This window comes from Rhea americana, unplaced genomic scaffold (genome assembly GCF_003343005.1).
Source record: "Rhea americana isolate MKP2758 unplaced genomic scaffold, rheAme1 scaffold_99, whole genome shotgun sequence".
NCBI lineage: Eukaryota > Metazoa > Chordata > Aves > Rheiformes > Rheidae > Rhea > Rhea americana.
In genome coordinates this window covers 786,134-804,989 of record NW_028187188.1, presented here as the reverse complement: position 1 = coordinate 804,989, position 18,856 = coordinate 786,134, and the positions used below count along the sequence as shown (strand labels likewise).

The 18,856-nt window shown below is 40.0% G+C and overlaps 2 protein-coding genes across 2 annotated transcripts in view; one reads left to right on the top strand and one right to left on the bottom strand.

The window, feature by feature from the left end:
- CUNH4orf54 (chromosome unknown C4orf54 homolog) overlaps positions 1–7,557 on the top strand; it is a 16,844-nt gene extending 9,287 nt beyond the window's left edge. The window contains exons 3-5 of the mRNA XM_085325652.1: positions 2–587; positions 3,269–3,385; positions 5,380–7,557. Of these exons, the coding sequence (XP_085181778.1) occupies positions 2–577 (576 nt within the window). The 3' untranslated portion in view covers positions 578–587; positions 3,269–3,385; positions 5,380–7,557. The remainder of the gene's footprint in view (position 1; positions 588–3,268; positions 3,386–5,379) is intronic.
- Positions 7,558–14,410: 6,853 nt separating this feature from the next.
- MTTP (microsomal triglyceride transfer protein) overlaps positions 14,411–18,856 on the bottom strand; it is a 28,052-nt gene continuing 23,606 nt past the window's right edge. Inside the window, exons 16-18 of the mRNA XM_085325607.1 lie at positions 15,982–16,106; positions 15,518–15,688; positions 14,411–14,579 (exon numbers count right to left, since the gene is read on the bottom strand). Coding sequence (XP_085181733.1) covers positions 14,411–14,579; positions 15,518–15,688; positions 15,982–16,106 — 465 coding nt within the window. The remainder of the gene's footprint in view (positions 14,580–15,517; positions 15,689–15,981; positions 16,107–18,856) is intronic.

Sequence of the window (18,856 nt, the reverse complement as noted above, 5' to 3'; positions counted from 1 at the left end):
GGCCGCGCTGCCCGGCGCGGCGCCGCCGCTGCTCTGCTTCTCGCCCTCCGTGGCGGCGGCGGCGGCGGAGCCGTTCCCGCAGACGCAGCGCAGGGTGCTGCTGGACGTGAGCACGGGGCAGTACTACCTGGTGGAGGCGCCCGTGCCGCAGCCCCTCAAGCGGCGGCTCTTCGACCCCGAGACCGGGCAGTACGTGGAGGTGCCGGTGCCGCCGCCGCCCGCCGTCCCGCTGCCCCTCTCGCCCTTCGCCCTCAGCGCCGGGGCCTACGGCGCCGCCTACATGCTGTGCCCGGGCTTCCTGCCCGCCGTCCCGCCGCCGCCGCTCTCCCGCGCCGGCAGCGAGGCCAGCGCCGCGGCCGAGGCCGGCAGCCCTGGGGCGCCGGCGGAGGCGGCCTTCGCCGAGAGCCCCTACTACGCGCCCACGGGCAAAGGGCCGCCCGCGGCGGCGGCGGGGCAGCGCGGCGCGGCCGAGGCGAAGCCGCTCGTGAGCATCAGCGCGCCGGCGGCGGGGCCGCGCCTCGTCGCGCCGCCCTCCTTCGACGGCACCACCGTGCGCTTCGTGCTGGAGCACCGCTGAGGAGCCGCCGGTGAGTGCGGGCCGGGCGGGGGCCGGGCCCCAGCCRGGCTAGACGGCAGCAAAGCGCTGGGCGCGGAGGCTGAAGCCGGCCGTGGCTCGCTGAAGGCCGGCGCCGCTCCATCTCGGCACGCTTCGGCAGGGACAGCGGCAGCCCTCGGCAGTGCGCGCTTGTCACCCTTTCGCACAGAGTTTTGCTCGGTCCCGTGCTCGGTTGCCAGCTTTTTCTAATGCTGTTTTTCTAATGCTAACCTTTCTGTGCTCCTCTAATTTTTCGATTTGCATTTTTTTGCAGTACTAAGTAGTCGATTGCTAACCGAATGAAACCCTCCTGAAATGTTTTACGCACTTACTACTTAGCTAGTTACATATTCTGTCTTGAGAGTGCTATTAGTTTGTCACAGGTATGAATGAAGTTCCTTTCGTTGGCCCTTACAGGGGACAGCATACGGGGGAATAGGAAAAATACCGATTTGGTTAAGCTGAGCTCAGCAGTGCTACTCTAGCTGATTTTGTGGGTAAAATGTTGCTAGATAACATTGCAAAAGTATCTGATCCTTTAATTTGGTCTGTAGACCAAATTCAGACCACTAGAGTAAGGAAAGGAGTAGAGGAAACGGTTACTGCTAGGTTTCAGTTTAGACACTAGTTATTTTTGAAAAGGTGTAATATATAGCATGTGTATTTCTATATTAGCTTRTATTTCTTGTATTAGCTTATAGCTTATCATCAGACTTCGGTTATTCATATATTTAGAAAATATGGCATACGCAAAGCTAGAATCACATCTGTAGCCTTGCCGTATCTGATTTTTCTTTCCCATTAGCCCTGTCATCCTACCTGTTCAGTGTTTTCTGTTGTCTACATAACTTTCGTATCTCTGTATAGAAACATTTCTCTTCCTTGATTATGTTTTSCTTTTTTTTGTTTCCCTTTATTTTCTTATGTCTGTTGTCCTTCTCTCTGTAGCTGTTTGCTTGCTTGCTTGTTTGCATATTTGGGATGCTTGTTTCCCCCTATCAAAAGCAGCAGTGTAATTGACAGCTTTGTATCTCGTGCGAGTTTCCAGGTAAGCAGTAGCAGATTGTGCCTTCCTATTGATTTCACATCAGATAAGTATTTTGAATGCTCTAATCCTGTGCAGGTCCTACAAYGGCTTAAAAGACCTGCCAGAGTCCATCACCTAACCATGGATTTTGAACAGCATGAATAAATACTGTCTTTTTTAGAATCCTTTTTTTTTTAACTATCCAAACTATGCTGGATGAGTTCTCTGGAGCTTTTTTCCTCACTCTTTTTTTCATGCTGCACATCATCTCTCCCTCCCTTTTTTACTATCTTCCCCTCCTTTTTCACACATCTTCATTCACAAATTGCGTCACTGTATCAAGGGCTAATCCATCCTGGTCACTGTCACCTTTTGGAAACCAGTGTGGTGTAACTCACTTTAATCTTCGTTGTTGATGTGATGCTTTTGGTGGTGTTAGCACCTGAGCCCCCAGATAGCTGCTGCTATTCCAGTCCTTGTTTCTGCAGCAAATGGTTGTGGTTTTTTTCCCCCATGTAATCAGTGGAATAAAATGGATCCTGTAGATTTGAACTCTGGCAAAATCCAAGATAAAATGTGCCTGTTCTGAACGATACCTACATTCTTGATCTACTGCAAGCATTCCTGAATACATACCTGTTTCTGAGAAACAAGATGTGGTATCTCTTACCCCTCTTCCTCTTCTGAAGAAAAATAGTTACTGACCATTTGGCAACATGGTTTTTAAATGGATTTTTCCTGCTGCCCTCTTTCCTTAATATTAAAAAAAAGTAATGCTAATTTTCAGTTTTAGCATACTTGCCATGTCTGTCTGGATCCAAATCTAGATAGCACGGCACTGACTGCAGTGGTCTGCCTGCACCGAGGTCATTCGCAAAATGAATGACTGAAAATATATTTTTAACTTGTGTATCTGTTTCCACTTTATACTCTTGGAAGCTTATGCCTTATTTTAGATATATGAATGAGAAAGTAACATGCAAGACTACCAAATTGTGCTACAAATATTAAAAGAGTACTATTTTTCCTTGCTCTGTTTAGCAAGTGGGGGTCCGGTTTTAGTGGGAGACATGGGAATATTCCAAGAATTCAAATGGCTGTAGTATTCAGTCTAGTAAATCAGTCTAAGAATGAAATTAAGCATGAGCTTGAGTTTAAATCCATGGTTACTTAGGAAATGTTTAAATRGTGCTTAACTTTGATACCAGGAAAAGTTAAGCATGAGATTAATTGTTCTTCTTGGTAGAGATGCTTTCCTGAGCAGTCACTGAGCTACAGGTTTTAGCAGGGGTGACTAAATCCTTGACTAACCATGTTCTCATGTTGCTCCCTATGTGCATGGCATTCTTGGAGACCAGCAGTCTGTGGGGAACGGTAGGATCATAAGGGAATGCACATTTTATACCTCAAGCAACTACGAATAACTCTGCTGGAAGAAAAAGGCTGTCTCCCACTTAATCTGTTAAAAAAGTTGGGATGGTCTTGTTTGATTTTGGAAGTATTTTAGGAAATTAGTAGCAAGAGTACTGAGATACAATGAAGGACATATTACATACTTCTCTAGAGTAATAACGGTTTCTTGAATATTTTCTGTCAGTACTCTAAGAATTCTTATTAATGATAGACGTTTGTTTTTTTTTTTACAGGATTAAGGAAGATGAATCACCCTCCTTTAATCTGGAATACACTTGGTAACTCTAAATAATCATCCTAAAAACCGCTTCTACAGTTTTCTCATTTTTTGCTTCATACAAAGCAAGTGTGTAAGTTCCTTGTTTTCTCCTAAATCCCTGGTTTTGGAGTATGCATAAATTTAGTTATGCAAATCACACTAAAGTACTTCCTTACTTTCTGCAAAGTTGTTTTTATATTGAAACCAAATTGCAGATTTTGTATGTTGCCTCCATGCTTGTGGCTAGTGGTAGTAACACCACTGCAGCTGGTTGCAAAAACTGTAAATGTGGCAGTGTTCAGGTCTGGATCAAAATACAGCCTCTCCTAAGGCAGCCATGCAACTTTTTTAAAAAATAAGGCCCTAAACTTTCTCCTGTTGAAGTAAATGAGGGCTGTCCCCTAGATTTCAGTGACAGTGAGATCAGATTTCTATTTTGTTTTCTGTAGCTATGCACTTTGAATTGCAAGCATAGATATCTGTAGTGTTTAGATTATCTTTAATGTTTCTTTTTTTGGCATGATTCAGAATTGATTGTGTAAATATCAGGAAGCATGTTTGATTGTTTTTCATTTGCTGCTTTGTACTGTGTTGGACATCACAAGTTGCCTTAATTATGACAGTGTTTAAATAGTGGAAAGCCAGAAATTGAATGTAATATTTTTAGACCCCAGCTCTAAAGGAGAGGATGGCATTTATTTTTCTTTAAGATTGCAGTCTTTTCTTTCTTAAATTTCAACATTGTTGAAAACATACTCCCAGTGATTCCCGTTCGGGAGGAAATTTTTCATGTTACAGTTGCACCAATATGCAGTCATTTTCTTTTAGCCATTGTTTGACAGGTTTATCTGAGATCTGTGTTCACACTATCTGTATCTGCTAAGGAAAGTATTTCCCTTTTGAATAAGAAAATATGAAGTAAGATTACCCAAAACGCAGTGATATTTGTCCATATGTCCAACTCCACTGAAACGGATGATTTTGTTGCCAGCAATTAGTTTGTTTCTGTAAATTATAACCGTGATGGTGAAACTAAACTATGTTAGTGTGTTCCTTGCCCCAAATTTTTGTTAAGTACTGTGAGAAGCTGATATATGTCAGCTCAAGCCTAAGTTACTTATTGTAAAGCTTTCTTGATTTAACAGAATGAAAATTAAAAAAAAAATACAGAAAACAAAGTCAGTACTTAAGAGTTTGCCCACATGCAGGATTTTCTTGCACCTGTTCTTGGGGTTTTGCCTTCTTCTGGTAGCTGCACACTTACTTAAACATCGTTTAGACCTAATATATTTTATTATAAGCATTAGAGTCCCTGTGTTACTTAGACTTGCTGTGTTTTATTGTAAGTATCGCAGTTGCTTTACATGTAGATTTTCCATCCGATATTAAGTGTTTCTTCAGCGCAGGAGAGATTCAGCTTACTGCTGTAGGTTTTACTTACAGAAGCCCTCTGTTGGCAGCAAAGGGAAATATCTTTGAGTGCAAGCTGGCCGTTAATTTTGGAAACAGTTTAAAAGTTACTGTGTAACTCTGTGCAGTAAATTTATTTTTTGTGTGATTTTCTGTCTTGCTATAATATTTTAGCTCCGTTTTAGCGAACAGCAATTTAAGAAGTTTATGGTTGTCCGGCTCCTTCAGCTGGAAAACAGCAGGAGAGCTCTGCTTGTTAAAACCTCCTGAGGAGCTGGCCACCTGCTCATTTCTCTTGTCTAAGTCACAGGAACAATGTGTTTTCAGATTGCATTAAATTGGCCAGTTTTGCAAAAGAGCCAAAAATGTAAGCATAAAGCAGGCTTTTCCCAGATACTTGTATAACAAAGGGGAAAATCGTGTTAAAGTAATTGGAAGCAAAATTTCTACTGTAGTAATATTAAGGTTTATGTCAACCAGTTTTAAGTATATATTTTCACACAGTCTAAGGAGAAAAATGACCTGTTTCTAAAGAAGTTTCAGAGGGTTCTATTCTTAAAGAAAACCACAGGTTTTCATTTCCTTGAGTAATATATAAGATGAAGAAAAATCTGCTACAACTGTCTCTAAATATATGTATGAGATTTCATTTCAATGAAATTTATTTGTTTACAGGCACAAATTGAAATTGCCTTCAGGATGAAATGCACTGCAAGTATACAGATAGTGAGTGATTTAGCATATATCTTCTCATTTATCTTCATCGTTGTGGAAATCAAATGAAAAAATAATATTCTAACCCTAAAGAACCTGAAGTGCCCAGTTAGAACATAAAGTGTGTAAATTGAATCCCTATGCTCTTCAATCATATTGTCTGCAGTTATACCAGGATTCTGACTAAACACCTCTTAAAGAAAATGAATGCTGCTTCTCTTTTTTTTAAGACCGATAAGCCTATATTTGCTAAGAATAGAATATCCGTGTTAAACAAAACAGTACTTCGAACTGCAGGACAGTGCAGGTACCGGCGTAGATTTTCCATAGTGACGTAAATGTATATGGTACATACATTATAATACTAGCATCTGTGTTTAAAAACATTAGTGCTGTATCTTTTCCAATATCGGTGCTCGGAGCTAAGTTTCAGCTTGCAGTTTACAAGATAYAGGTTTGCACACACAGACTCAGGGTTTACAGTTTCACCCGGTGTACTTGAAAGGAAAAATTGTATAGAAAACAGATGTCCTCTATTGCAACATATATTAGTTGAAGGAAAATTTCATAGGTTTTTTTTTTGTTTTTTTTTAACTGCCTGTAGAGGTGAAAGCAATGACATGAGGCAATACCAACAGCTATTTATTTTCTCAGGGGGATTTCTTCAGCAGAATGTGTCAATCCTAATGTCAAATAATGTTTGCTTGATTTTTGTCTATTATTAAACAGACTTCGTGTTTGCACAAAAGGGTCAGCTTTGCAAGGTGCTGAGCTTCGCAGACCTTCAGACATACCTGTAACTTCAAATATCTGGGCAGATTCCTGTTGACTTCAGTGGAACCGTTGATTTTTTTTTTCCTGTCCACTGATTCAGTGCTTTGCTGAACTTGGTCCGAAGCATTCAGTGCCGTGCAGAATCAAGTCCCAGGTTCTTAACATTATACCTGTAAAAACAGAACTCTGGGCTAGAGTCTAACAGGACAGACATTGCCACAAAAGGTTGCTAGACAAATCCAGTAATATGGTGCTCCTCCGCGTATACCCAGTGGTGACTTTCTCAAGCTAATGGGGTGATGTGTAACCACATATCTTGGATTGGAATCGAGCCCTCTGCCAGGGTTCACAAGCTGCTAGTATTATATGTTTCACGGTGCAGTCCTAGTACGTTACAGTTGAAATTCACCCTGTGCATAAAGCAGGGCAAATCCTGCACGCCACTCAGGTTCCACCGCAGCCCTGCGGTCATGAGTCAAAGTCTACAGTAGCTGGTCACTGCCTTCAGCAGATTTTACATCAGGATCTATTTAAAAATGTCAGTGGGACTGGGGTGATGTATGAGTCTCGTTCTGGGCTTTTGCAGAAGGGTCGGTTTCATTTGGTTAAAATTAATCTTACATTTCACTCACTTGGTGAATGATTTAAAATGTATTTATGGGTTGTGTGTTTTTTCCTGTCTGCCTTCAGAGATGCCTTTACTATCTTGTGTTGATGGCCAAAGTGTCATTCCTTGTTCTTATAAATTGCCGTTAACTTGTGGCTACCTGAGAACGCATACAATACTTTTAAAATGCTTGTGTTGAAGGTGATCCTTTCTTCTCCTTCTTTTTGTGTTTTTCCTTTTTTCTTTTTTTTTTTTTCTTTTTTCTTTTCCTTTTGTAAGGGGGTGGGTTATCAGCATAAAGATATTTAAAAGTGCAAGTGTGAAGTACGGATAATGATTGTTAGGAGAATGTGGGTGGTATGTTTGGTGAGAGAGCAGTGGGTTATATGGCAAAGGGTAAACTGCTGTGAAAGCACTGTGTGGATAATGGGTTATTGCCTGTGGAAAAAAAGAAGAGAGAGCACTGGAGAAAAAATGACTCTCTGAGCTGCTTTCAACATAGACAACATTGTGGCAAGTTCCTAGCTGAAGTCTGAAGTTGATCCCGTTGCAGAATGCCGTGAGCTTGGAATTTAAGGACAGCGGAATTGCACTAACGGTGTGTTGCACATCAAGAACCCTTACTTAGATGAGGATCATGTGAAAAGAGACTGTTTGAAACCGTTGAATACCAAAGTTTGTAACTGAAGGAGTAAGCATTTGTATTACTTTTTTTTTGAATGTTATGACAAATAAAATGTATTTTTCAGTAAAAGACATACTGCAAATGAGCATGTGGTTTCCTGCATGATGGAACTTCACAACTTCTTTGAAAATTTGAAGTTAGGTTTGCTCTTACACAGAATAAGTAATAACAGTGTCATTATTTGTCTGAGCATGTAAATAGTAATAGAAGAAAAGATTTCACAGCATAGTAAACTCCAAAAATGCACATTTAAAATCTCCCTGAGTTTGTCACACAGTTATAATTCTCACTCTATTTATTCTGTAACTTCTGATCTCACTCTATTTATTCTGTAACTTCGGACAAAGGGAAGTTAAGGACACTGCTTAATTTGACTCTTCTTTTTTTTCTTTTCTGCTTCATTTTTTCCCCAGATTGAAGCTAAATTAAATACAGCTCTTCGGCTGTAATAGATTAACCTTGACTGGCATATCGTTTTGGATGTCGAACAATCTGCATCTTTGTCTGCTGTAATCTCTCTGGAGAGAGCGGCTGGTGAAGTGAATAATTTTTTTCTGGTCATTCTCTTCATTATTTTCATTGTTTAATATTGTGATAAGACCACAAATTGGATCACTTTCTGGGAGGAGAGCAGAATTGCTTAAATTATTTCTAGGAGAAATCTTTTGCTGCTTTAGTGTGTTCATTTATCTCAGTGGAAGTTTAATAGCTTTCTGATTTTCAGTCAAGTCAAAATGCTTAAAAATCACAAGTCAGACACCCCAAATCACGGAATTGACTGGAGTTTTCAATTTAAGAACTTCCTCTCTTCCCAATTTTCAGTATTCGGAAGTAAATTTGAATGGTCTTCCTTTTAACCGCATGCCCTAGAAACTTAAAAGAACATGGATTTCCTCCACATTATTTACCTGAAAGGAATAAAATTTGAAGTAAAATATCTACTACCTATTTGCAGTGGCGTTCCAGAACGTGGCAGCACTGCYTTCCTACCCTGCTGAAAGCACAAGCTTAACGGCAAAACAGTAATTTAGTGTTTGAAATATTCTCTTATTGTATTCTTTGAAGTTTGTATCTTAGCATTGGATTTAGAATAGATGTTATCAATGACTTAACTTCCAACGTATGGTTAGTGATGTTTATGCCAAGATATAAATGGATTAAGTCTCAAAACACTCTTAGCAGATAAACAAGAGTAGATGTTGACAGAAACAACTGAGAAGAGAGAGAAAAGAACAGAGGAGGGCAGAGCTACAGGCTCTTCTCAGCAGCAGCGTGCTGGAAAAGCCCAGGATGTCAAAGAATGACCAAAAGAAGATCAAAAGAATAAAGTAATGTGGGTATTTGAAACTGAGAGAAGGCCTGACCCCAGAGGAAAGTCTGAAATTACAAATATAGCTGGGATTATCAACAGGGAARTTTGATAACTGCTCTGTTGCTTTTCTCTACGAAAAGTTCCTGAAGCCTAATTTCAGTGGGACCCTACAATGAGCTCTCCACATCACTGCCCATTAGGCTCTCCCAGTACATAAACCCTTTAAACTGAAACCTTCTCTTAAGGGAGGTCAAAAATAGACTTTCATCGAGACGTGAACTCTAACCTTTTCCTAAGGAGCACGGTCTTCTAGGCAACAGCAGTGCGCCTTGCACTCAGAAACAGAAATGGAAGAGCTTCTGACCTTATATTAATCTAAAGAGTCAAGTGAAATATTTCAGGGATTTTAAAGGATTAATAGGATTAGGCTCCATACATAGTCTTTAAAACATGGCTAGTGAGAGTGATGAGACCAAAAGGTAGACATACAGCATTGTTTTTTTTCCTCAGGAGGAGTGAGAAGAACGCAGAATTAGGTAATTGCCGGATATCAGTAGCAAGCAAGCTGTCCAGGAGAAAACCAGACAATATGGTATGTTTTGGTGGAAAGATCCATTTTATAGTTGCTGTCACCTGGGGCTGTCACTGTTGAGAATAATTTGCTTGACAGACCCCACGTGTATGTACCTCATGTATTCAGCTGCTTCATTTTTGAGGCTCTTGTCATCTGCTTACAAGTTAGACCCTAACGCTGCAAAATGCGGCATGCCAGGTGCACTGTTACTGCCCTGCTTGCCATCGACCTCACCTCGACTAGACGCACGTCTCAAGTTGAAAATGTACTTTAAAAACCTTGCTCAATTGGGTTTTCTATTTATTTTACTATTTTTAACATCTCGCGCTGCATTCTGAGGCACGTGGACATTGCAACATTCATTATACACGTTTGTAGCTCCTGAAAGGTGTCCGTATTTAAGCACTTTTGCACTGTAATCTCTCTGGAGCCTATCTGAATTCTCTGTCAGAAGCTCTCAATAAGTTAGAGTTGACTTTATAGGTAGCATGTATTTGTTGTAAATCTGGGGTAGGTATTTTACAAGTTGTATATGTGTTAATCCATATATGTATCTTAACCATATATATGTTAACCTCTTACACCAATTATGAGGTTATTTTAATAAAAATTAASTACTTAAAATTATGATCCTGTTCACGTTAACAGATGAAAAAGAAGATTGCTATCAGCTTGACTGAGGGCTAGTCTGCTGTCACACTAATTTGCACGCATGCAAGTCTGGTTTGTGTCCATCATTGGCAGGAAAGAAATATGCCTTTTATTAGCAGCTGTTAATGGTCAGATGTCACAAAAATAATGAAGTTTAGTCCCAATATTTGTTAACCAGTATTGCATTGATGGGTCAAGTCTTAATATTAATGAAGGACTTAAATCCACATTTAAACAGCATTGTAYGCTCTGTATTTCCCCATTTAGCAAGTTGTTATTAACATGAATACAGTGCTACTGAAAGATTTTAGATTAACAGGTTTTAAGGTTAGTCCATAAGAAGGCCAAGAGATCCCTTTAAGAGACTTTAAGATGGCCAAAAAACCCTTTGAAAATAGGACATCTGATTTCAAATTTAAAAAGCCTCCATGGGCCTATTTAAATTAAAAGCAAGTCAGGAATGGCATTGTAAATAAGTTACAGTTGCTGAACTGTTTGAGAAAATATGCTCAGGTGTTTGTATCTTCACAGGCATAAACTTTTCCTCCTTAAAATGAAAGATGCTTTATTTGAAGTTGTGATTAGTAAAATGGCCAGGAGTGGAGAATTCATACGAGGGAGAGGAAACATGTTAAAGGTCCCTCTAGAGCGGGGAAAAGGCCTCTCAGCTGGTGCAGACATTGGTTTGAGTTTCAGTTGGAGCAGCAGAAAATTCAACACAAATCAAAAAATGCAAAGGAAATCAGGCTTCATTCTTTTCACTGCTCACGGGACTTCCTTTTCAAACATTTCCCATAGCCTTTGAATTTGTTATTTCATGGAAAGCAGGRCTGGAGTCTTTCTCTTGGAAGAGACCTGCCTTCCAAGCTCGATGATGCTTTGTATTCTGCTGTGTTCTGTGCTCCGGGGTGGAACAAGAGTCCATGTCCTAGAATTTGAGGACCTTTTGAAGAGTATATGGGACACACTCGCTAAAAACTAGCACTCTGAAAGTTTAAGGGGAAGGTTTTCAAATCTCTTTTTCAAATGGGTTGTTTTTTTGGACTTAGCTGCATTTTTACTATGTTGATGTTTCTGTGGCTTCAGATTAGTAAAGATTAAGAACTATTTTCTCTAAACTTTGTGCATGAAATAGTAAATTTCTAAGATTGCTCATTATTTTAAAATCTGCATAATRTACGTTATTGAAATGCACATTATATGTATGTCATTAACCTCAAATGATTTGATAAACATTCATAGTGTTTGCTTTGGTTGTAACCCTAAGTGTGTTTTTACTTCAAATGCAGGATTAAGCAATGTATTAATTTCACCTTATTTTTAGCAGATTGTCCRCTTTGTTGTTTCCGTAGCTATGGAGTCCGTGTAAGTAAGCCATTACCTTCTATTACCCAGTTGTTGAACTAAAACCCTATTGGAATTCCCATTATGTCCAGCTGTTAGGGTCAGATAACTTCAGAAGCAAGTGTATTGCTACGATACCATGAGGTATCCATGAGGACATTTATCACTTCTGAAGGAGTAACTTTGGCCTTACAGGCTTGATTTGATTTAATTTCAAGGGATGCTGTCAAAGTCGTGCCAAGCTAAAAATTGCTCTTTAGGCCCGTTGTCCCATTCGAAGGACCTATTTTCAGTAGTACAGATGGGTAGATGACGTTCCTCAATGAGCTGTGACAGCACTTGATGAGTAATTAAAAAATAAAACACAGATCAGTATCTCCAGGAGACCAACGTATTTATGTTAAACAAACCTGTTTAYGTTCACGTTCAAACGTGTTCACATCTAAGAAGAGCAAGCATGGGTGTCATCCAGATACTTGACAGTAGCAGATTAACTTTCATAATCAGAAAATATTTTATACTACCCTTTTTAAAAAGTGAGCCTAATGTTACATTATTTTTATGTGCCATAGGACCCCACTTTACTGGCATGCATTGAGAAAACACTTAGTAGTCAGATTTGCCAAATTAGGGAGGGGRACAGCCTTGCAGTTAGAGTTGTGATATAGGACAAATAATATGGATACAAATCAGAGCCCTGGCTCAAGCATATTTTTATTCTGGCTTGGGATTGCAAAGTGATTATGAGTAACCCTGTCAGACTGGCTATGCAAATTGTGATGGGGGTTGACATCCTAATCTGTTGATACCTTAATTCTCTAACTGTAAAATAATGGCAATAGCTCTTCCTGTATGCCACTGTTTGTCCGTCTTCTGTATTTAAACTGTGAATACTTAGGTCTAACCTTATTTTTAGTTGTTTTTTTATATTATACAAATAGCAAATAGTAATAGTATTTTTTAAAGCTTGTCTTTAAACAGTTTCTATTCTTGATACAGTAGTGCAGCATCTACAGAATGCAGGGCGCAGACTTTGAGGGTGGCCATTGAGAGGAAGAAACAGCTTTGTGGGAGCCTCTTTGCAAGAAGATAAGAGGAGGGGAGGTTTGGAAGGGAGGAAGGAGAAGCTGACCCTTGGAGATGGAGAAGGAAAGTTTTTGGGTAGGATGTTGCATAAAATCTTAAGCAGAGAAATGGAAGAGGACCTTCAAGGCTTCTGAGGATCAGGAGCTGGTTTGCCAGCAGTGCTGGCAATGTTAATTTGCAGGGTGCTGTCCCTGCTGCCAGTGTTGCAATCACTTTGGCCTGAACTTTTCTCCCATCGCTGTCAACGCGGAGGGTGGGTATGCAGGTTGTACCATTGCTCTAGGCAGGAGAATTGGACAGACACCTCTGGCAGGCGGTTCATCTCATCTGCAATCTGTGCATCCTCTGGAGATGCCTCTCTCTTCACTAGAAAGGGGAGACCTAAAACAAATACGTGTCTAACTTATTTTATTGATTTCTGTGGGGCAGGGAGGGGGGAGGATTAAATAGTTAGTGCTACCCTGTCAGTACCATTCCTTCACAGCAAGGGGCTATCCCAACCCAGAAGATAACAGACAGAAAAAAAAAAAAAAAAAAAAAAAAAGACTGGAAATGAAACAATTTTTTTGGTTTTGCCTGTTTTATTTTTTATGCTCTGACTAGAAGTGGGTCAGCATTCTCAGGAAAGACAGCAAGCAGACTGTTTCATCCTGCTGATAGTTTGATTTCTGCACACTGGGCACTTTTGCTTTTTTACAACATAAAAATTGAGATTTTCTTTTGATTCTTACATTTTTTTTTCATGACACTCTACAAGCTTTTCCTGCATGATTTTAATTTTTTGTAAAGCAATTGTTCCTGGCTTTTACTTTCACAAGCACTCACGCACCTTACTTACCCTATAAAACCTGAATCAAAGGATCAGGTGGGAGATCCAATGAGTTGTGATGAGATAAATTCTTCCTTAATCTGTGTTGCTGTTGTAAATATAAAATGTGCAATTTTTTCACAGTTCCTGTGGAGTCACTACAAGGTATGTATAAAGTTACTTTAATTGGATGACTTGTATGAGTAATGATTACTTTTTTGCATTGAAATATGAGCCTAATTTACCTAGGAGAGAATATTCTCTCACTGCCTAGGCTTTGCTAGACTGTGCATTTAAAATGGTTTCTTTCAGGACCTAMATTCATTATAGTTCAGAATTGCCTTAGTGGGCAGTATTTTGAAATAGATTAGCCTTGATTACACACAGAGACATGAATTTTCTAGAGGCCTTGACTGAAGTCTGCCTCTGGTAATAGCCACAGAAATTATACCATTGATTTCAACGGGAACAGAATTAGGACAACCCTAAGTACTGGGAAGTGCTAAGTGGAAATGCTACCCTACATTTTTAATCAAATGTGTCTAACTATAGCAGTTAATACAAAAAAAATGATAAATAATAATAATCAAGCTCTGACTGTCTAAAAAAGGCAAAAATCCTTTAAAAATCCTGTAAAATAAAACTACTTTTTTTGTAAACAGGCATTACTGAGTAAGCAGGAATTCATGGTCCCATTTAGATGTTAATTTATATCTGAGTATTTGAATGAGAATTGGTCATAGGCCTAAAACACCTAAATGCTTTAAAACGTATTCATAAATAATCATTTTTTTATACAYCATAGTTGTTCTTACTGCATGTCAAAAGCATGGCCTTCTGTATTCCCTTGCCTGAGAAAGAAAAATGAGGACTTATTTTTGCTTTTGGCACAAAATAAGTAAAAATAAAGAACTAGCACCACCCTTGGGGGAGTGCATGGAATGCTACCAAGTTGGTCTTTATTTGCTTTAGCTTTTTTACAAAAGTCTTAAATATAGGTAAATATGTAAACACTGTGCACGCACTAAGAGTTTGATCCTGGCCTGTTGAAATCAATGGCAAATTTCCCATTAACTGCAGTAGAGCAAGATCAAGCTCCAAGTTAGTATGGTACATACAAGCCTGTGGATTCAGGAAAGTGAGGGCTCATTTCAAAACCAGTTGCTGGAGGAATCAGACTCAGTGCTGAAAACCTTCCTGCACATGTTGGAGTTCTCTTGATGGAGAGGGTACTCGGAACCTGCCAGCAGTTCCACTTTGGCTTTCCTTGAGGTGTACCGTCTGCCGGATGGTAGACTTTCATATTTAGTCACATATCGCCTATAAAGATAAAATGTGGTTATCTGGCATTAGCAAATTTGTGCAAAGTCTGTACCCTGTGGGTGAGTCTAGAGATAAAACAGTTCACATACATATTAGGTTACCTAAGGTGTAGGTATAATGAGAACATGTTTTAGTATCTGCAGAATAACAGATACTCTTTTTCTTAGAATTTCCTGGAGACCGTTGAGTTCCTTAAATCTTCTCAGGCGTACCATCTTTTAGATCAAAAAAGACTGAATGGAAATCTGGCACTGCAAATGTTATCATCCTCAGGTCTTAGGAAATAGGGATTAGGAGGGAGTAGTAAGCCAGGCTTCTCACGTTCCAATGCAGTTACGCTTCTTTGGCAATTGAAAAGCATCTTTTACCTTATAGTCTAGTTGTTTAGATTTCAGGAGAGTTGATGCCTTAATAAAATCTGATAGGATACCACAGTTGCATCAAGAGCTTAGCACGTCAAGTACTGTTATCAGTACTAGTAAACAGCAGATCATGAAGAAATCTTTCAAGTTCAGTTACTTTGCGGCTCTGCAGTTATTCTCTCAGTAGTGTAACAGAGAACTGTTGTGCAAAGCTTCAGGTCACCTTCAGAACTGATTGTACATTAGGGGAGCAGAGACCTGCAACGTCGGTTAGTTTACTTGTAAAACCAGATTAGAAAATCTGACAAAAGTGCCAATTCAGAGCGTGTTTAGATATCTTCTCTAAGGTCCTTTCTCAATCTCAGGGCTGACGGACAGGGAAAAATGGGTTAGCAGACATGTTGGTTTGTGGAACAGCCTACACTGCACCAGATTGTATTAGACTGAAATTTGGCTTCTGTTGTTAATCTCTCATGGCTGTGAACACCAAACATTGCAGATTCACCAACTGGCTGAAAAGATCCTTATAAACTATATACCCTCACTTATAAATTGTGTACTCTTAGTTCTTACCTAAATGGAGATTCAACTCTGTCCATCTGCATGCAGACTAAAAATGGGTACTGTGAAAACTGCACGGTGGAGATGAAGTCCAATGTTGTTTCTATTTCTAAAGTGGTTTCCATACCAGCCTTTGCAAACAAGGAATCCACCACAATGTTACCAGCAATGAACAGGGCTCCCCTACAAAAAAATTCAGAAATTACAGTTAAAACAGATCAAGGAAAAAGAAATGAAACTGCAAATATTCCTAGCATCTACAGCTAAAAACTGCCCTCAAAGGAGTCAGTTTTTCAGGTAAAGATGTATCAATGGGAACTCGTATTACCCACGTGGAAAAGAAAACTACTGATGTTCTCACATATATGTAGCTGTCTTTTAACTCAAATGCAAAATGTTTAGTCTTCTAAGTGGATCTACCTGGGCTTAGGAACCTGAACGCTCTAAAGCTGTAGCATGCACTGCAGGTATCTCACCGATTCTTAACGTTGGTTTTGGATTCCCTGTACCAAAGGCTGAACTCCATTCCTCCTGAGATGTCAATGGACAGGCCACCTTGGAACTCCACGCTGGCCCTCAGCCCAGACTGCAGCTGAAGCACCTGCAACCGTGAGAAAGTGCAGGTAATGCACCAGTAAATGACTGGGAACTGTGTTGATTTCCTTTGGACCGTCTCATCATGCCTTCTGTCGTGTTCAAGGAACAAAAAGGAATAAAAAGGAATATGGAGCTTTGCTGAAAGGGTGGCCAGAGCACCACTAACGTGCAACTCTCTCCTGAGCAAATGGGATGAGGCTAAGGCAAGGTGCTTCTCATCTACCTTATCTGCCACCTAACATAATTTTAGCTAGGTGCACTGCAAGGAGTATCATGCCCTTTGTCTCCAAGAGCTACTACACAAGCCTCATGGACACTCTGGTTATATTCCAGCTGGGTCAAATTAAACTTTGCTTCGGAGCTCTTGCACGCTGAAAGGCAGCCCCATCCTGGCATTAGGATGCAAAGTGCTGCGAGCAGTCGTGCGCAGCATAGCTGCCGAGAAACCTCCATACTGGCAAAAGTTCCGTCTTCAGTGGTCGGGCGGCTAACTCCACAGGCATTGCTGTCTGTTGGAAATTTGCGTTTAATGCACTTTCCACCAGCATCAAGTGTGCTTGTGGCTTCTTGAAACCTCTACAGCTGGACGGCAAATGCATTGCATGGAGTCAGTTTCGGAAGTGATAATAGCTCAAGGTCACAGCAGCTCATTACTTTTAAGTTTTGACAGTCAGCCAAGATTTTAAAATTCACTCAGCTTGGCAATCTAACTCACTTTATATAGTTGTCCCGCTTCCTTTTGAACTAGCAGATTAATTTACTGTTTTCAAAGCAGTAATTTGGGAAAAGTTCATTCTGACCGTGTCTCTTGCATACAAGGACACGTCTTTCAATCTCCCAGATGATTTTCTCTCTCTCCTCAAGATTTCTGAGCCTGTGGTGTCCTCAGCACCTGTAATGCTGCAGGTATTTGCAAAATGTGTGAACACTTAATTTCTTGCCTCTTTCTTATGTCCAAGTGTCATGAAAATCTCTCTTTGTCCCTTCCAAGCTGTTCAGTAGCCCCACATTTCCTGCTAAGGCTGTCCTAGGTTTTAAAAAAGAAGCAAGCAGATACAGGCTGGCTTTCAGGTCACTATAGCAGGAGGTAACGTTTGGTGAGGCTGTATTCAGAGCCTTAAAGACTTCCTTCTCAAAGGATTTGAGAATTGTGGTGGCTATATATGGTTACTTCACCTTTTAAGGTCTGAAACGATCTCTTTGGTAGAGCCAACTTGGCAGTCAGTTGCTGCTGAAGTGGGCTTAAGGTTTAACCTAAGAATGCAGTGGGCTGGCTGTAGTTTATAAATCCAACCCACCCCCAGCAAGCATGGTCATATTGTTTTCTAATTTCTTATTTTTGTCCAAATAAAAATTATAGCTTGTATTTGTGGTCTTTCTAAAATCAAAGATAGTTTTCCTGTTGACTGCGGTGGGGCAAGGATTACTATCTGAATTAGTTAAGTAATACTTATTGATCCATTTAGTGTGGAGACAAAGCTAATTTTACTTTATTTTATTTTACTTTTAATTGGGACTGAATTGGTCAGTAATTGTTAATGGGTGAGCCATTACACAGAGCCGTGTACACACAACCAGAGGAACAGATATTTTTAGATGTATTGTTAATTTGCACCTAAAAAAAGTAGAATAGGATTGGTTTGCAAGGGCTACACAGTTTAAAGTTTTAAAGGCTACCTAGCATTAAGTCAGGTTTGTCATTGAAACCAGCACAGAATCTAACAAGTGTTTTACCAGCTCATCTATTTCCTTATTTAGAGCTGAATCCTGTCCTTCGACTCGTGTGCAAATCCAGTCTAGGCTGATGGGAGGTGTAAATCACAGGGACCCAGCCTTCCCAGGAGTAGTATTTTCCTTTCCCTTCCTATTTTAAGCTTTGTGTGTCATTTGCAATGGAAAATGAGATTTGAAAGATCAGGATCTGTAGCTTGTTACTGTTCAAAATGCTGAAACGTGGCATGTTTCAATTTAAAAGAAGTTTTTCTTTGTACGGTACTGGTAGTGCTACTGTAGTGTAACAGAAAGACTGCTGAAAAGGCACTTCTCTCACAGCTGGCTGTCTTCCAGTGGGCTCTGGCTTTCAAGTGGTTTCTCTGACCTATTCATAAGTTTTTAATTTCTCTATGCTTCTGACAGGTGTGTGCCTATAAGAAATATTAACACTCCTGAACTTTAGTGCAGGTGATTTAGGAGTTTTATAGGAGGTGTTTGTTTTAGAGGAGGAATTACACTTTCCAGACTGTTATTCTTAGTGCTGGAGTAACGCTGTGAGAGGTGGCAATRGCTGTTAAATACACTCTGATGATTTCAGTTGTGGAGTTATGTGAGAGAAGATGTTCCAGGAAGCAGGTGGGAGCCTAAGCTTTAAAAGAGCTACTATCCAACTGGAAGTCACCTCTGTTAAATGTGCCTGTTATGATTACTGCAGGTGTAAAGTTAATGAAAGGAAGCTCTTTTCCAGGTGTTTCTTATCTGGTTGATTTGATGGCACTTTAAGTATAATTCAGTTTTGGTCTTTCTATGCAAAATTACCCTTCTAAAAATCAAAAGGGAAGCAGAACTTTTAAAACATTTTAAAATGACTTTTCCCAAAATCAGGCTGTACTGCTTGAATAATTACAAACCAAGTATTCCGTAAGTTCTTCTTGAGTTCCAGTTTTGGCCTCCAAGTCATCATTTCAGTATTTGATCTCAACTGCACTGCATGTATCTTTTATATATGGGGTTTTGGTTGGTTGGTTGGTTGGTTGGTTG